The following is a 16,836-nucleotide window of genomic DNA, read 5'->3' as shown; positions in this document are numbered from 1 at the left end:
ACGCAGTATATGCAATGCTCCAAGCTAACCTCATGCAAAATGCTAGTATGCCAGGAGGACAATATGACGAAAAAGAGATATGCAACTCGCAATAAGACAAACCAAAATGAGAAGAAAAAAGACGCGTAGCCACCTCCTCCCGAATTTGGTGTATCTGAAGGCTTCAAGTTAAAACGCCCATAATATGTGAAAGAAGAAAAAAATAAATTAAACACATTCCCACTCGCAAAATACACACCAGCGCGCAGCTCGGTCAGCTAGCACCAAACCACGCCACATACCACGCTCACCAATCTTAATAACAGTCTCCCAAACACTGCCCTCAGCGACAGCATCAGTGACAGATGCAGTGCCAGTATCACTGCCGATCATGTGCTCAGCTTTACGGGTGAGACGAAGGATCTTCCCAGACGGGGACTGGATGGCTAATTTCGCAGCCTTGTCCCGACCAGAAGCAGATCTGCTCGACGAAATGACCGAGGTCGACGCCGAGAACTCGTTTGAGGCACCCGATACAGTCGAGCCGCCCGCTGTACTGGACCCCATGCTCAATGCACTGGACGGACGAGTGAAGACGGAGGAAGGCGAGCCGCGGCCATTGGAGGATTCATCCTTGCCTGACCCAGGAGCAGCAGCGTGTTGCCGGACAGCGAACACAAATGTATTGTTGACTGCTAGGCGAGAGCACTGTGGCTGCATGATGTACAAGTCGTGTCGCTGGGCGTGGGGTGTAGGATGACGCAGGACAAAGTCGTAAGATGGATTCTCGCCGGTGTGGAGCATTGGTAGGGCCAGAGCTAGGGGATGGGGGATGTCTCGACTTGAGTGCATCAGCCCCTTCTTGCCTGCATAAACCTTCAGCACACCTTGGCCTTCGTCGCCTGGCAGGACAGCCTTGATTGTGATGCGTTTTTGGCCGCGGATCCAGTCCGGCTGGACCAAGGCGCGCTTGCGTACAATGTCTCCGCTCTCGAAGCAATCACCATCTGCGTCGCGGGCGAATCCCGGGGCTTCGACTTCCGCGGCACATTCAACATCCGTTGGGACTATCATGCGTAGTTGCATGACCTCCAACCCGTCGATACGCAGGAAACTTGTGTCGTAATCGGGCATCTGGACGTTAAGCTTGAAGTACGGCGGGCACACGGTGGGCAGGGAGAGGAGAACATCTGGTGAAATTGGCGGGCAGATGTGCTGTTCTTCCGGATAGAGCGGGACATGAGTGTAGCAGAGATCAAGCGGGCGCGTAAGGAAGTACCAGCTCTCTGCTATGGAAGAGTTGTTGGAAACAAATTTACTGCGTTGAGGGTTCGTGGGATTTGCAAGTGCGCAATCCATAAAGCGCCATTCGCCATCCACTAGAACAGAGTTCCACCAGTGATTGGGACGGGAGAGGCTTTCCAGATCGAGCGCATCACCGGGGCTCTTAAGGAATCCTCGGATGATTTCTGTATGCAGGCCAACGGCTGCGCACATCTCGTGCACCAATAGTGCGATTTCCTCCGGGGTACCTCGTTTGGCCTGCAGGAGTCTCTTCATGTCGACTTCGAGGCCGTCGACAGGTTCCTCCCACGAGATTTTCTCGCTGACCCAGGTAAAGATGGCCCGTAGACGCTGAACGTCACTCTTGTAGGGACGACAGATATAGGCTTGTGCGAGGCTCATGGGGTTCGTCATAGGAGGTAGACTGCTGATGAATCGTGCACTCTTATCAACGAGGTTAAGATTGGCCGCGTGGAAATTCGTTGGCTCGGTGATTGGTTGCCCATCGATGCTCTCATCGCCCTCCGCGGTATCGTACAGCTCTTCCACGGAGTAGATAACAGGGTGATCCATCATCTGACATCGTTCTGCCCTGTCGATCCTCTCGTTTCGACTAGGAGACGACGCCCGGTTAACGTCTCGGCGCACCTGAACCCAGTCAATGGCGCCTGTTCCGAGTCCCATATCACGACCACCATCGCGGTTCGAGTGAGACGCAAGAGCCGGTGACACGGCGTCTATCCCTCTGATGCTCTTAGTTGGAGAACCTGATCTCTCGCCGTGACCGACCGCAATGCTACTCCTTGCGCTGGCCGCACCAGTCTTAGCTGTTTCAAATATCTTTTTGAAAAACCCTTGCTTTTTGCTCTTTGGCGTAGAGAGGCCACCAAAGACTCCGCTATGATCCGTCGAGTCCAGACCGGTTGATGACCATGGAATAGCTGAGGATGCACCCTGTCGAGACGAGTTATGACTGGAGTGATATGAAACTCCTGTGAAAGGAGTCTCCGGGCGTGCGTCGCTGAACCCTCGAGAACGGACAGTGTCCATAGCAGTATTTGGCCTCTCATGCCCCCCTCGTCTAGCAAAGCTCCCCGCACTCGTTGCACTGAATCCTCCGGCAGAGAAACCACTCATTAGACTTTGACTAGTCTTGTCTGTGCTCGTCGTCATGGATGTGCCATTGCTTTGCACCCCACTGGACGAATTGGTGGCACTAGACTTATTGGTAAATGACCGGTTTAGAATATCACCCCGAAGATCATGGCCAGAACGCCGGGCCTTGAGAGGAGCATATTGCCCTGGTATGGAGTTATTTCGTGGGTGGTAAGTGGCATGCTTAGGGGGAGGGGGAGGAGGTCCGTTGTCATCATCCTGGACGGCTCTTCGATCCTCAGGCGGTCGATTCTGATCTTCCAACTGACGTAGACGGCTCTCCATTCTTTGGACATAATTGTTTAGTTGAGGCGGACCATCCATATGGTCGTGGCTATAGACGCTGTTGCGGTGGACGAGTCCGCCCTGTGGTTGCTCTTTGTCGCTATTAAAGCTCATTGACGTCAAAGGCCGGCGTCTGTTGCCTTGGGGGGTTCTTTCGTGCGAAGTGTCAAATTCTTCAGGGGACCAGGGATTGTTGAACACTGGAGACGGAGAAGGTGACTGGGCCTCGCGGGGTAGACCCATATCTTCCAATGAAGTCATAACATCCTCCATAGCATCTCGCAGTGGAGATGGCGTGTTTCCATGAATATCTGACTGTGCTGAGGTTTCAGAAACAGCGGAGTGCATTGAGCCTGCAGAAGGGGACGGGGTACGATCGAATACCGCGTAACGGTCATTCATCGCTAATGGCGAGGGGGGTCGTGATGGGTGCGGAGAGTGCGATGGAGGCTGGGGAGAGCGTGCGCGATGCTGAGAGGAGTGCATTGGTGGTAACAGTGAATGACTTCGTGTTTGAGAATGCATGGGTGGCTGGGGAGAGCGGGCTTCCATACGAGGGATTACGACTCGGTGTGGCGGCGGTGGAGGGGGAGGAGGAGAGTCTTCCCGCTCTTCGAACATTTGCACCGGGGAGGGCTCACGAGACGGAACCCGGTAAGATGACATACTGCCGCGAGAGACCAGCGCAGAGGAAGGTTCCTGCATTGGTAATGGCGATTGAGCCCGGTAGGAGGACATACTTCCATGTGGCATGGGCGCAGGTGGATGATCCTGCATGTACAATGGAGATGGTCCACGGGATGGAGCCCGGTACATACTACCGTGTGAAACAATCGCAGAATGATCCTGCATTGGCAGCGGAGATGGCCCGCGTGATGGAGCCTGGTAAGATGGAATACGCCCGTGTGGCACCATGGCGGATGAATGATCTTGCATTGGCAATGGCGATGGAGCTCGGTAAGATGTCATACTGCCATGCGGCACTATGGCGGATGAATGATCTTGCATTGGCAATGGCGATGGAGCTCGGTAAGATGGCATACTGCCATGTGGCACCATGGCGGATGAATGATCTTGCATTGGTAATGGCGATGGAGCACGGTAAGATGACATACTACCATGTGGCATGGTTGCAGGTGGGTGGTCATCCATATACATTGGAGATGGCTCTCGCGATGGTGCCTGATAGGATGACCTACTCCTATGGGGCATGGTAGGTGGCGGATATTCTTGCATTTGCAATGGGGAGGGCTCGCGCGAAGAGCCCCGGTAAGATGAAATACTGCTATGTGGCATGGTCGGTGGCGGATAATCCTGCATTTGCAACGGAGATGGCTCACGAGACGAAGCCCGGTAAGATGAGATGCTGCCTTGTGGAACCATGCTAGATGAATGCTCGTGTACTGGCAAGGGGGACGGATTTCGGGACAAAGGGCGGGTGGATGAAATGCTGCCCTTCGGCGTCATTGCATATGAACGTTCCTGCGTTTGTAATGGAGATTGCTCGCGGGATGAAGGCCGAGAGGATGAGATACTTCCCCTCGGCATCGATGGTGACCGTTCAGGTTCCGCAGACGAACGAGAAGAGACACCGCGTGAAGAAGACCGCGAGCCAGACGATGGGGGTCGAGATAGTGAGCCTTGGTTCTTGACAGCTGACGCATGCGTGCGCAATGGCTTCGTACTTCGTGGAATGGCGCCATCCCGAGGTGGTGTTTGGGGAATCGCGGGTGCCGCTGGGCTAGATTCGGTTGCGCGCCGAGCGACGGAAGCTGGTGATACGGCTTCCTTATGCGCCTGGAAAGGTTTCCGCCAGACGGTCTTCTGTTTCTTGGGGGCTGAGGTGGGGTTGTTGATCGGAGAAGATCCTGCTAGCACCATTGGACTAGTAGTGTCACGGCTCACAGGCACGAAGTCTTCACTCAGAAGCTCGACAAAATTGGACGGGAACAGTCCAACTGCGCGCCTGTCACGGCGCAACCGACCCATCCACCATTGTCCATCGCCTGCATTCAAGCATTCAATCAAGTCACCCTCCACAAATCCCAGATCTCGTGTAGTCTCTCCACCCCAGGAATACACTGCTCGGCACCAACATGGAAACCGCATTGGCAGTTGAGCCATAGTGGTCACTTGAACACGGTTTCGTCGGGCGCAACACACGGGATCGACCTAATAAGTTGTTTCAACACCTGGCGCACTTCTGAAAATTCCACATCCAGGTAAAGGTAGGAAAGTGATATGTCAATTGACGAGGTTGTGTTGTTGATTCGAACCCAATACAACACAGCTTGGTCAAATGGGTTACAAGGTCCGCACGGCCGCAGGGATAGCAACGATCGCTCAATCAATCAATCAACATTGTCGAGAGAATAAGGAGGTTTCGATTGGGTGATTCAAAATAAAAAGGATTGACGAATGGAGATTCAATTTCACCAAATGGGGCCAACAGACTGGTTGCAAAGACGTGGGGGAAGACAGTGCGGTTCAGATCGGTGAGGCCTAAGACGACACTTGGGGCGTAAACTGGGACTGGGGTTGTTTGTTTGTGACCCAATCAGGACTAGCGGCGGAGGGCTGCCTTATCGATAAGCTTATATCATATTATGTAATATGTCCTGTCCCCCGAGTCTTGAAAAGAGCGTGATCGTTCCAAGGTTATTCCTCTTAACAGTCATGAACCTGTATATATGCCTCTGGATATCTTGAAATCAAGCCCTGGGGTATCGTAGTAGGCAAATACCCGAAGATGCTTCCTCATTTGTTGCAACTATGAAAAAGCTGAAGCCGTAACCGATCCATGGTTCGGTGTCGAACAACCCTGGTACTCTCGACAACAAGAGGGTCTCTGACGAACTAGAAATATCTTTATTTTCACTTGTTTGAATTACATTATAATCACAATTAATCTTGAGGACTGCCTTTCAAGAGTGAAATACCCGTGGACGTTGGATTTAAATATCTGGAAGAGAACCTTGAAAAAGAACTACTAATGACCAACCCCTACCTTCATAGATATCTGCATCTGGTTCTGACCTAAAAGCAAGAGGTCTAATTATACTTACTACACAGTAGAGAGATTTTACCTGGCTTTTAAGTATAGTATAAAGCTCGATGGCTCACTCAATGTGCAGAATTTTGCAAAATGGATTAAATATATATAATGTAGTTAACACAGTTGTACGTAGATATTTGCACTCTTTATTCCACTTGATATTCTTCATTTCGGCCTTAATATTATACAAACCTCCAAAGTCCACGTTAATGACCCGTCGGTCAGGGAAGCTAGTTCGAAGAATGATGAAATAGGCAGACTCATAGAGGGGAGTCAAGTGACGGTCCATGTGAACCCTTTCCAGGATTCGCTCCCTATACCGAGTGGTGAGGGTCGCCGGCGAATAATCATCTGTTTCCTCGAAGCTCCAGGCACACCTCTGGATCCACAAGGACCAAACGATCTCCCCGAACATGATCCGCCACCGTCTTTTTGGTTGATTTTTTTTCTAAACCGTGAACGCGTATGCGAGACACCCGTCAACAGCAGCACCGCCCACGACGTTGGGAACTCTACCTTTTCTCCTGTGACTCCAGTCCATTGCCTCTGCAGTTGGGCCCAGAGTTCCTGGGCCACTGTCCCCGTCTCAGACCGTGAACTCGTCCAGTCAAGCAATCGGAAGTCACCCTCACAAATATTCGTTCTCTTCGTCCGCGACCAAAGGCAGAGTCCACCCGGCCAGAGCGATTGCTTGCTGTTTCAGTGGTAACCCCAACCCGTCGATATATTGGTGGCAAGTACCAAGACGAATTCTCCAACCAGAGCAGGACGTCGTGGCCATTTGGGCGGCCGCGACAACGGAAATCTCCAAAAGGATCGTATTTTTCGTAAAAAGAAAAAAGCAGGGCCGGTCAGTAGAAACGAGGAGAACAACCGTACAAGTCGAGCGTTAATATGGGCAGGACCGGAGGATGACTAATAGTGCTAGGTAGCCTTGGAGAATAGCCTATGTAGGCTATGTTGTAGGTATACGGGCGACTAAATATGCCACCGATACATATCTCTCTCATTGGTTCATATTGCCAGCAGTAATTTAGACCCACTAATGTTGTAGATGCTTAAATATGTCTGAATACCTAGATTATAAGGTTAATAAAATTAATGCCTTAGAAATGGGTATAGGGACTTCTAAAGTGAATTAAATCTAAAGTGAATTAAATCTAAAGTGAATTAAATCTAAAGTGAATTAAATCTTAAGTGAATCTGAAGTGAATCTGAAGTGAATTGGCAGATCTCTTAGCCGCTAGTTTAGGGGGTGGGTGAATCTTTATAGTGTAGACTATTGTGGGTAATAACCAATGACAGAGTTATATGCCGATGGCAATTTTCAATTTCTTTTTGTTTTTTGACCAGACAGACGTGGGGATTAGAAGGGAGGCGTCTCCTCGACGGAGAACGCCTTCTGCATCCTATGGCTCGCTCCATACTTAGGTTCGGCGGCGGCGCGTCGAGGATGCTCGGAAGCTGCCTCGCTCTGGTGGTCCCGGCGAGTGTGATCAAGAGGAAGAGGCTGTACGGTATTAGAGGATTTGCGTTGAGCAATGTCCTCTTTTTTGGCCCGCATAGAAGCCATCCCACAACAATAGCCCCCTATTAGGGGAGGGTTCCAAAGAAGGAGGGCACGTCTTTGTCGAAGAATAAAGAATGATTTGGCGTATATTGTAGCAGTAAATAGAACAAAATTTACCACATGAATCTACGAAGAGAAAGAGAAAGAGAAAGAAAAGAAAGGAGAGTCTACGAGGGGACGACTTGTTTATGTATCTAGGCCTTATATAGTAATTCATGTGACATATCTCATTACGCTCCGAGTCAAGCTCGCCAAAGTATAGGGCAGTACAGTAGGCGGCGAAGGGGCGGCTGGGTAGAAAGGAAGCCGTCAAAAGTGGTCATTTTCACAGGTCCTCATATTCTATAGTTATGTTATATGCATTTTTATCTGGAGCACACCATTATAGTGGTCTGTATATTTTCCAAGTTTCAAGGCCCTATATGTACTTCACCAAATATGACTCCATGGTACACATTCGTACCCGCCGACATGTTTCCATTTTTGACGAATTATGTAAGGAAGTAGGTTTTGAATTTGCATATTTTGCCAAAGTTACCTAGGTAGGTAGTTTGGATGCTCACTTACTACTCACTAAGGAATGCTGAGGTGGCTGGGGAAGCTTTGGCTTCGAACAACTTTTCATTTCGAGATGAGCTGGCCCAGGTTGAAAGACTGCTTAGATATTGAACCGAGGAATGCAGCAACCTCATCTCCCCAAAGACTGATTAGCGAAGTTTCTGGTCAGTATCAAAGGTAATGCAAGGGGTTGTGTGATCCGAAAACAGCAAACTATTTGTGCTGAATCTAGGAAATGACAAAAATAGAGATTTATGGATCTTGCCATTACTCAGGCATCTGAGGTATGTTATTGCATTTCCTACGATCTTCTCAAGGTTGCGCCTTCCCTATGTAAGTACGGTTGCCATTGCTTTAATTTTCATAAATCGACGAGGGAAAAGTGACCAATTCTGGCTGAAATCTAGGAGCTCACCCAGCTGAAACTCCGCCAAAACAGACGAGCTTGCCACCGTGCTAAGAATTTGCCTATATTATATTCGAGGTGGGCATCATCATCGGTCGGTTTGCTAATACCCAACACTACCCCGTCTAGACTGGTGGTAAACATGTTGCCCGGGCAACGAGCGCTCCGTCTATTGGGTTCGATATATGGCTTGTGTTCTGGTGTTGCTTTTGTATTAATATTTTGTAATTTGTCTTTATCTAGCCATACCTAGAAACGGCTGCCATAATATCTAGCATACCATTCAGTTTTGTTTCCTTTGTTCTTCACTTTCAATTCGCAAAATACAGTCTGTTTGCGGTCAGTTATCGCAGGGGCGGTCCGTTGCCAAAGAATGATCTGGGTCCACTCGATCGATCGATAGCTTGAGAACACTTGGGTCGATCGCTCGATGAACCACGTGTGTAATTGATGGCTTGCGCCGGATTGTAAGAAATAAGAAATTGAGTGAAGGTGTTGAACAGTTTTCATTTGAATATCTTATTGATGGCACAGATGTCACCGGAAAAATGAGAAAGAGATCTTCCAGGCTGCGGCCATCTAAAACGAGACTTAATGTCTCAGAATTTGAAGTTGGAGTCATGACGTATTGGAACCCCTATGATGATGGCTTCAGACCATGTACATTTTCTCACTGATTTGCAAGACATTTGTAGATACTGTTCATAATCAGTTTCATGCATTCTAATCATGTATCCTACATCCTGATGAGTATATGTTGTGGAAAGGGGGTTATTCCACAATCAGGGGGCCGTGCCTGTGGTTTCTGGAATCAAAGACAAGTAAGCTTCTTTAAGCTCTTCTATTGAACTTCGATGCATTCTTCAGAAATTCCTGGTCGATGGACATAGGGCAAGTCATGTCACGTGATACATGGATGCAGCGGCTGTAACCTTCCGAATGCGGCGTCATCATCTCTTTTTTATTGCAACTTCATTGCAATGTTTCCTTCGGAACGGGGTCTATTATCTATGATTCCACTAGGGTAAGTCAGGTTTTGTGACGGATAGCTCGGCTCACATACCCACATACCCACATACCCATTTTTAAATCTTGATTTCTGGAGCCATTGCTAGTTTTCTCCGCAAACAGCACTCGGGCATCCGTGAACTAGCATCGGTTCGACGTTAGCTATAGGAATTCGAACCCTATGATTCAGGATCCAATCAGGCAATCCAAGGAACTAAGCTTCTAGTTCGGTCCAACCCAGCTCCACTTACGATCTACTGAGGCAGACATACCGAACTATTCGAGGGGCTATTAAACCCGGCGGTAACGGTACCATTGAACCATTTTAGGAAGTATACATATCAATACCAGAACTACGACAATATATGAATTTTCGCCGCATACTGGGCAATAAGCCGTAGGATCATACGTTGCCCAATGGTTTCGGCTGGATTACCATACCATAAAATCCTGTTTTACAAAAAGGAATCTGGGACCTAAGCTCTTCCGTTTCCTATGTGGTTACTACTAAGACAATTGAAAAGACAGTCATTTCCGATGTGCCGTTGCCCCGCTAAATGGAAAATACCCCCGTCACATCCTCTATAAAGTATTGATATCCGTCAATTTGCGCTTGATCTAAACTTTCTTCTTCCTCCATATATTTCTGAACTGCGTATTTACTATCGGGGAGATTATGGAAGGCCCTAGTCATGTGTATCTCTTCGGAGACCAGACTACGGATTTCGACTCGGGCCTTCGTCGTTTGTTGCATGCGAAGAATGACTCGCTGCTGGCAGCATTTTTCCAAAAGTCTTACTATGCGTTGCGCAAGGAGATTACATCACTTCCACCATCTGAGCGCCAGCAGTTCCCACGCTTTACCAGTATCGTTGATCTTCTCGCGAGGTTCAAAGAGTCAGGCCCGAACCCAGCGCTGGAGAGCGCATTGACGACAATTTACCAACTGGCATGTTTCATCCAGTAAGCATATTTCAGCATTTGATAAAGAGGCGATATTAGGAATCAAATTCGCTAACAAATTCTATTAGCTATTACGGCGATTTGGGTCATGCCTATCCATCGGGTGATGATAGCTGCATTATCGGTCTTTGCACAGGTCAGCTCGCATCTGCGGCTGTGAGCTCTTCGAAAACAATCGGAGAGCTCATTCCGGCTGGCATTGAGATAGTGATTCTTGCTTTGAGGCTCGGAATGTGCGTCTTGAGAGTACAGGAGCTCATCGAACCAAGCAAATCGGCAACTTCGAGCTGGTCTGTATTAATCTCCGGCATCCGCGAGCCCGAGGCTCAGGGTTTGATCCAACAATCCGCAAAGAAGAATGTGAGTCTGTTTCTCAAAATGAACTTTGAATAAAATAGGATCAGTGTTAATATCTTCAAGGCTTTGCCCCGGGTTTCACAGCCTTATGTCAGTGCAGTCAGCCCCAATGGACTCACGATCAGTGGTCCTCCGACTTTCCTGAGCCGTTTCATTGAGGATAGTCTCTCAAAGGAGCACAAGCCCACACGAGTTCCAATCCACGGCCCTTATCATGCCTCGCATCTGTATGATGACAGGGATATTAACCGCATTCTGGAATCTTGGCCTACCGAACAGTTCGTGACCTACGTGCCTCAGATCCCTGTTTTGTCGAGTGAGACGGGCGAGGAATTTCAAGCTGAAAGCCTTGAGCAGCTGTTGAGATTTTCTCTTCAGGAGATTCTGCAAAGACAGCTCTGCTGGGACAAGGTCATCGAATCTTGCCAGTCAACCTTGGAATCCGCCACAACATGCACTCTGTTCCCAATTTCGAGTACTGCAACCCAGAGTCTATTCAATTCATTGAAAAAGGCTGGAGTCTCCAACCTCGAGGTTGACAGCACAATTGGTGATGTTCAGAAGAATTCCGAGGGAGATAACCGTACCGGCCGTGCTGAGCAGTCCAAGATTGCAATCATCGGTCTTTCAGGAAGATTCCCAGAGTCACCCGACACCGAGGCATTCTGGGACCTTTTGAAAAAAGGACTCGACGTTCACCGCGAGGTGCCCCCAGAGCGATGGGATGTGAAGGCTCACGTCGACATGGAAGGAAAGACAAGAAACACCAGCCAAGTTCAATATGGATGCTGGTATAACGACGCCGGAATGTTCGACCCTCGATTCTTCAATATGTCTCCCCGTGAAGCACTTCAAGCAGACCCCGCTCAACGCCTGGCGCTTCTTACTGCATACGAGGCGTTGGAAATGGCAGGCTTCATCCCTGACAGCACTCCCTCTACGCAGAAGAACCGCGTCGGTGTTTTCTATGGAATGACTAGTGATGACTACCGTGAGATCAACAGTGGTCAGGACATTGATACCTACTTCATCCCCGGTGGTAACCGTGCCTTTACTCCTGGTCGCATCAACTATTATTTCAAGTTCAGCGGCCCCAGCGTAAGCGTGGATACAGCTTGCTCCTCAAGTCTTGCAGCAATTCATGTCGCTTGTAATTCCTTGTGGAGGAATGAATGCGACTCTGCCGTGGCCGGTGGTGTGAATATTCTGACAAACCCTGACAACCATGCGGGTCTCGACCGTGGTCACTTCCTCTCAAGGACCGGAAACTGCACCACCTTTGACGATGGCGCTGATGGTTATTGCAGAGCAGACGGAATTGGCTCGATTGTCGTTAAGAGACTCGAGGATGCTCAGGCAGACAATGATCCTATCTACGGTATCATTGGAGGGGCTTATACCAACCACTCAGCAGAGGCTGTTTCAATTACTCGGCCTCATGTAGGAGCACAGTCTTTCATCTTTGACAAGCTTCTCAACGAGTCCAACAGCGATCCAAAAGAGATTAGCTATATCGAAATGCACGGTACTGGTACCCAGGCAGGTGATGCAGTGGAGATGCAGTCGGTTCTCGATGTTTTCGCTCCTGACTATCGTCGTGGTCCAACTCAATCCCTTCACCTCGGTTCAGCAAAGTCAAACGTTGGCCACGGAGAGTCCGCTTCGGGTGTCACAGCTTTGATTAAAGTCTTGATGATGATGCGGAAGAACATGATCCCGCCTCACTGTGGTATTAAGACCAAGATCAACCACAACTTCCCGACAGACTTCCCTCAGCGCAACGTCCACATTGCCTCTGAACCTACCCCCTGGAACAGACCAAATGGTGGCAAGCGAAAGACTTTCGTTAACAATTTCTCGGCCGCCGGTGGCAATACTGCTCTCATGGTCGAGGACGGCCCCCTCAATGAGGAGGATGTGGTGGACTCTCGGTCTGCCCATCCTGTGCTTGTTTCCGCTCGGTCTCAGTCTTCGCTGAAGAACAACATCTCCGCTCTTGTGCAGTACATCGACACAAACAAGAACTCTTTCAGTTTCAACAATGCTGGTCTCCTTGCCAATCTGTCTTACACAACTACAGCAAGGCGTATTCATCATCCCTTCAGAGTGGCTGTCACTGGATCAACTCTGGATGAAGTCAGGAGTGCATTGGCTCCTATCGTCAACCGAGACAGCATCAGCCCGGCTCCCGCCAATGCACCTGGGATTGGCTTTATCTTTACTGGACAGGGTGCTCAGTACACAGGCATGGGACGCGAACTGTTTGAGAGTTGCTCGCAATTCCGCGCCCACATTGAGCACTTAAACTGTATTGGTCAGAGCCAGGGCTTCCCATCTATTTTGTCCCTAGTTGATGGAAGTGTGCCAATTGAAGAGCATAGTCCGGTCGTTACCCAGCTCGGAACCACCTGCGTGCAGATGGCATTGACCAAGTACTGGATGTCTTTGGGCGTCTCCCCTGCCTTCGTCATTGGTCATAGCCTTGGCGAGTTTGCTGCGCTGAATGCGTCCGGTGCCTTGACAACCAGTGACACGATCTACCTTGCTGGGCGACGGGCCCAACTTCTCACAGAGCAAATCAAGGTTGGAACTCATGCTATGCTTGCTGTCAAGTCTTCAGTAGCACAGGTTAAGCAGTTCCTTGATGAGGCTACTGAGGTGGCTTGTATCAATGCACCCAGCGAAACCGTTATCAGTGGCACAAGCGAGAGGATTGATGAGCTTGCACAAACGCTTACCAACGAAGGTTTCAAGGCTACCAAGTTGAATGTGCCTTTTGCTTTCCATTCGGCTCAGGTTGAACCTATCCTTGAGAGCCTTGCTGAAATTGGAAAGGGCGTCATATTCAATACGCCCTCTATTCCATTCGTATCCGCTCTTCTTGGAGATGTCATCAATGAGACCAACAGCGAGCTACTTGGTCCCAACTACCTTACCCGCCACTGCAGGGAGACTGTCAATTTCCTGGGCGCTCTGGAAGCTACCAGACACGCTAACCTGATTAACGACAAGACAATCTGGGTTGAGATTGGCTCCCACCCGGTCTGCTCTGGGATGGTCAAGGCAACTTTTGGACCTCAGGCAACTACTGTGGCATCTCTTCGTCGCCAGGAAGACACGTGGAAGGTTCTCTCAACCAGCATTTCTGCTCTTTATATGGCTGGAATTGAGCTTCGATGGAAGGAGTATCACCAAGACTTCACCGCCGGACACAAAGTTCTCCCACTTCCTTCCTACAAGTGGGATCTCAAGAACTACTGGATTCCTTACACAAATAACTTCTGTTTGCTTAAGGGTGCACCTGCGGTACCAGTGGCTGAGGCTGCACCAGTCGCTGTGTTCCTGTCATCAGCAGCTCAGAGAGTTTTGGAGACGAGTGGTGACAATTCGTCGGCATCTATCGTCATCGAGAATGACATTGCTGATCCCGAGCTCAATCGTGTCATTGCAGGTCACAAGGTGAACGGAGCCTGTCTTACTCCGTCGGTATGCATATCCCCAATTTTCTCACTTAAACGTTTTGTTTACTAATTAAATTCTAGTCCTTGTACGCCGACATTGCACAAACACTCGGTGAATATTTAGTTCAGAACTACAAGCCAGAGTGGAAAGATCGGGGCTTTGATATTTGCAACATGATGGTCCCCAAGCCGCTTATTGCCAAGGGAGGCAAGCAACTCTTCCGTGTCTCGGCCACCGCCAACTGGGCCGAAGAAAGTGCCGAAGTTCAGGTGTGGTCTGTAACTCCGGAGGGGAAGAAGATTCTTGACCACGCCAACTGCAACATCAAGTTCTTTGACCCCAGTCCTTACGAGCTCGAGTGGAAGCGCAGCTCTTACCTCATCAAGCGAAGCATTGAGCATCTCCAAGAGAGCACGATATCCGGCCAGGCTCACCGCATGAAGCGAGGAATGGTCTACAAGCTCTTTGCTTCTCTGGTGGACTACGATGAGAACTACAAATCCATGCGCGAAGTCATCCTCGACAGTGAACAACACGAGGCTACCGCTCTGGTCAAGTTCGAGGCCCCGCCGGGCAATTTCCATCGAAATCCATTCTGGATTGATAGCATCGGTCACTTGTCTGGCTTTATCATGAACGCTAGTGATAACACCGACTCGAAGAACCAAGTGTTCGTCAATCATGGGTGGGACTCAATGCGATGCTTGAAGAAGTTCGACCCCAGTGTCACTTACCGCACTTACGTGAGGATGCAACCCTGGAAAGACTCTATCTGGGCTGGTGATGTCTATATGTTTGAGGGAGATGACATCGTTGCCATGTATGGTGGTGTTAAGGTATGTTGAACAGTCGACTGCGTATTCTCGAATGAAACACTAACATAATACAATATAGTTCCAAGCTCTGGCACGGAAGATCCTCGACATGGCTCTTCCTCCCGGTGGAGCCACGGCACCCAAGCCAGCTGCCAAGCGTGTTCCTGCTCCCATTAATGTCCAGAAGGCAAAGCCTACCGCTACCAAAAAGTCTTCCCCTTCACCAAAATCCGGACTACCAAGTCTGGCTACACGCGCTCTTGCAATCCTGTCTGAAGAGGTCGGGCTTTCGGCATCTGAGATGACTGATGATCTCAACTTCGCTGATTATGGGGTCGACTCTCTGCTCTCGCTGACTGTCACCGGGCGATACCGCGAGGACATGGGCCTCGATCTTGACTCCACTGTCTTCGTGGATAATCCAACTGTCAAAGACTTCAAACATCTCCTAGCTCAGATGGACCCCGGTGAAGCCAGTGATGGCTCAAGCAGCGAAGGTGAAATGTCCTCGGCCGCATCCTCAACTGACTTGTCGTCTCCAAACACCAGTGGCGTGCCAACACCTACAAATGAGAAGTCGATGACACACGGATTGCAGCAGCAAAATGATACCATGAGGCAGATTGCCTCCATCTTAGCCGAGGAGATCGGTGTTGTGCCCGAAGACCTCAATGGCGATGTAAACCTTGCTGAGATGGGTCTAGACTCCTTGATGTCCCTCACAGTTCTCGGTAAGATTCGTGAAGATCTCGATCTTGATCTCCCTGGAGAGTTCTTTATTGAGAACCAAACACTCGATGATATCGAGACTACTCTGGACCTAAAGCCCAGGCTCGCTCCTGCGGAGCCAATCAGACTCCCCGAACAAATCCCTGTTCAAGCCCCGGTGGTCGCTCCCAGCACTGCGCCCCAGCACCCACCAGCCACTTCAATCCTTCTGCAAGGAAACCCAAACACAGCGACCCAGAGGTTGTTCTTGTTCCCTGATGGCTCCGGTTCTGCTACCTCATATGCTACCATCCCTGGAATTTCCCCCGACGTGTGTGTCTATGGGCTGAACTGCCCATACATGCGCACCCCCGAGAACCTCAAATTCAGGCTGGACGAGCTCACAGCTCCCTACGTTGCCGAGATTCGGCGCCGCCAGCCTACCGGCCCTTACAACTTCGGTGGCTGGTCCGCTGGTGGTATCTGTGCCTACGACGCCGCGCGCCAATTGATATTCGAGGAAGGTGAGCGAGTTGAGCGCCTGCTCCTCTTGGACTCACCCTTCCCCATTGGACTGGAGAAGCTCCCTCCCCGTCTATACAGTTTCTTCGATACAATCGGACTGTTTGGGGAGGGCAAGGCACCTCCACCCAAGTGGCTCCTCCCTCACTTCCTCGCTTTCATTGACTCCTTGGACGCTTACAAGGCGGTTCCATTCCCCTATACAGACCCCAAGCTAGCCGACAAACTCCCCAAGACCTTCATGGTCTGGGCCAAGGATGGTGTCTGCTCTAAACCAGGTGATGCCCGCCCTGCACCAGCTGCGGATGGTAGCGCCGACCCTCGTGAGATGCTCTGGTTGTTGAATAACCGCACTGACCTCGGTCCGAACGGCTGGGATACCCTTGTCGGACCGAAGCATGTTGGTGGCATTACCGTTATGGAGGATGCCAATCATTTCACTATGACTCGTGGCGAGAAGGCCAAGGAGCTGGCTACATTCATTGCTAACTCTATGGCTTCGGTGTAAACACATCGCATCTTGGCGCTGCGACATGTCTATTTCCTGGAGATTTGGACATGGACCCTTTTGTCTTCTATTTACCTGTCCATTCTGTACGCTGCTGCCCAGGACGAAGTTCTTTCTTTCCTTCCCTGTCTTATTATCTTAGTGTATACATAATCCATAGTCTTGTGGCCCTTCGCTACTTGTGGGTTACATTTTAATTAT

General features: G+C 49.8%; 3 protein-coding genes across 3 annotated transcripts; 1 reads left to right on the top strand and 2 right to left on the bottom strand.

The window, feature by feature from the left end:
- Nucleotides 1-207: 207 nt before the first annotated feature.
- On the bottom strand, nucleotides 208-4,827 carry N7516_001746 (putative SH3 domain protein (Cyk3); the record flags this gene model as incomplete). Its single annotated transcript, XM_057214466.1, has 1 exon — nucleotides 208-4,827. The coding sequence occupies one exon, from the start codon at nucleotides 4,825-4,827 to the stop codon at nucleotides 208-210; it is 4,620 nt and encodes a 1,539-aa protein (XP_057076349.1).
- Nucleotides 4,828-7,124: 2,297 nt separating this feature from the next.
- N7516_001745 (uncharacterized protein) lies at nucleotides 7,125-7,331 on the bottom strand (the record flags this gene model as incomplete). Its single annotated transcript, XM_057214465.1, has 1 exon — nucleotides 7,125-7,331. The coding sequence occupies one exon, from the start codon at nucleotides 7,329-7,331 to the stop codon at nucleotides 7,125-7,127; it is 207 nt and encodes a 68-aa protein (XP_057076348.1).
- A 2,645-nt stretch (nucleotides 7,332-9,976) lies between these two features.
- On the top strand, nucleotides 9,977-16,635 carry pksP (polyketide synthase alb1; the record flags this gene model as incomplete). The annotated part of the gene is made up of 5 exons (XM_057214464.1): nucleotides 9,977-10,263; nucleotides 10,332-10,623; nucleotides 10,684-14,106; nucleotides 14,163-14,918; nucleotides 14,977-16,635. The coding sequence occupies 5 exons, from the start codon at nucleotides 9,977-9,979 to the stop codon at nucleotides 16,633-16,635; spliced, it is 6,417 nt and encodes a 2,138-aa protein (XP_057076347.1).
- Nucleotides 16,636-16,836: the final 201 nt, after the last annotated feature.

This window comes from Penicillium verrucosum, assembly GCF_028828655.1.
Source record: "Penicillium verrucosum strain IBT 35672 chromosome Unknown utg000001l_segment0_segment0, whole genome shotgun sequence".
Lineage (NCBI taxonomy): Eukaryota > Fungi > Ascomycota > Eurotiomycetes > Eurotiales > Aspergillaceae > Penicillium > Penicillium verrucosum.
The sequence above is the reverse complement of the archived record's forward strand: the minus strand, read 5'-3'. Positions and strand labels throughout refer to the sequence as shown.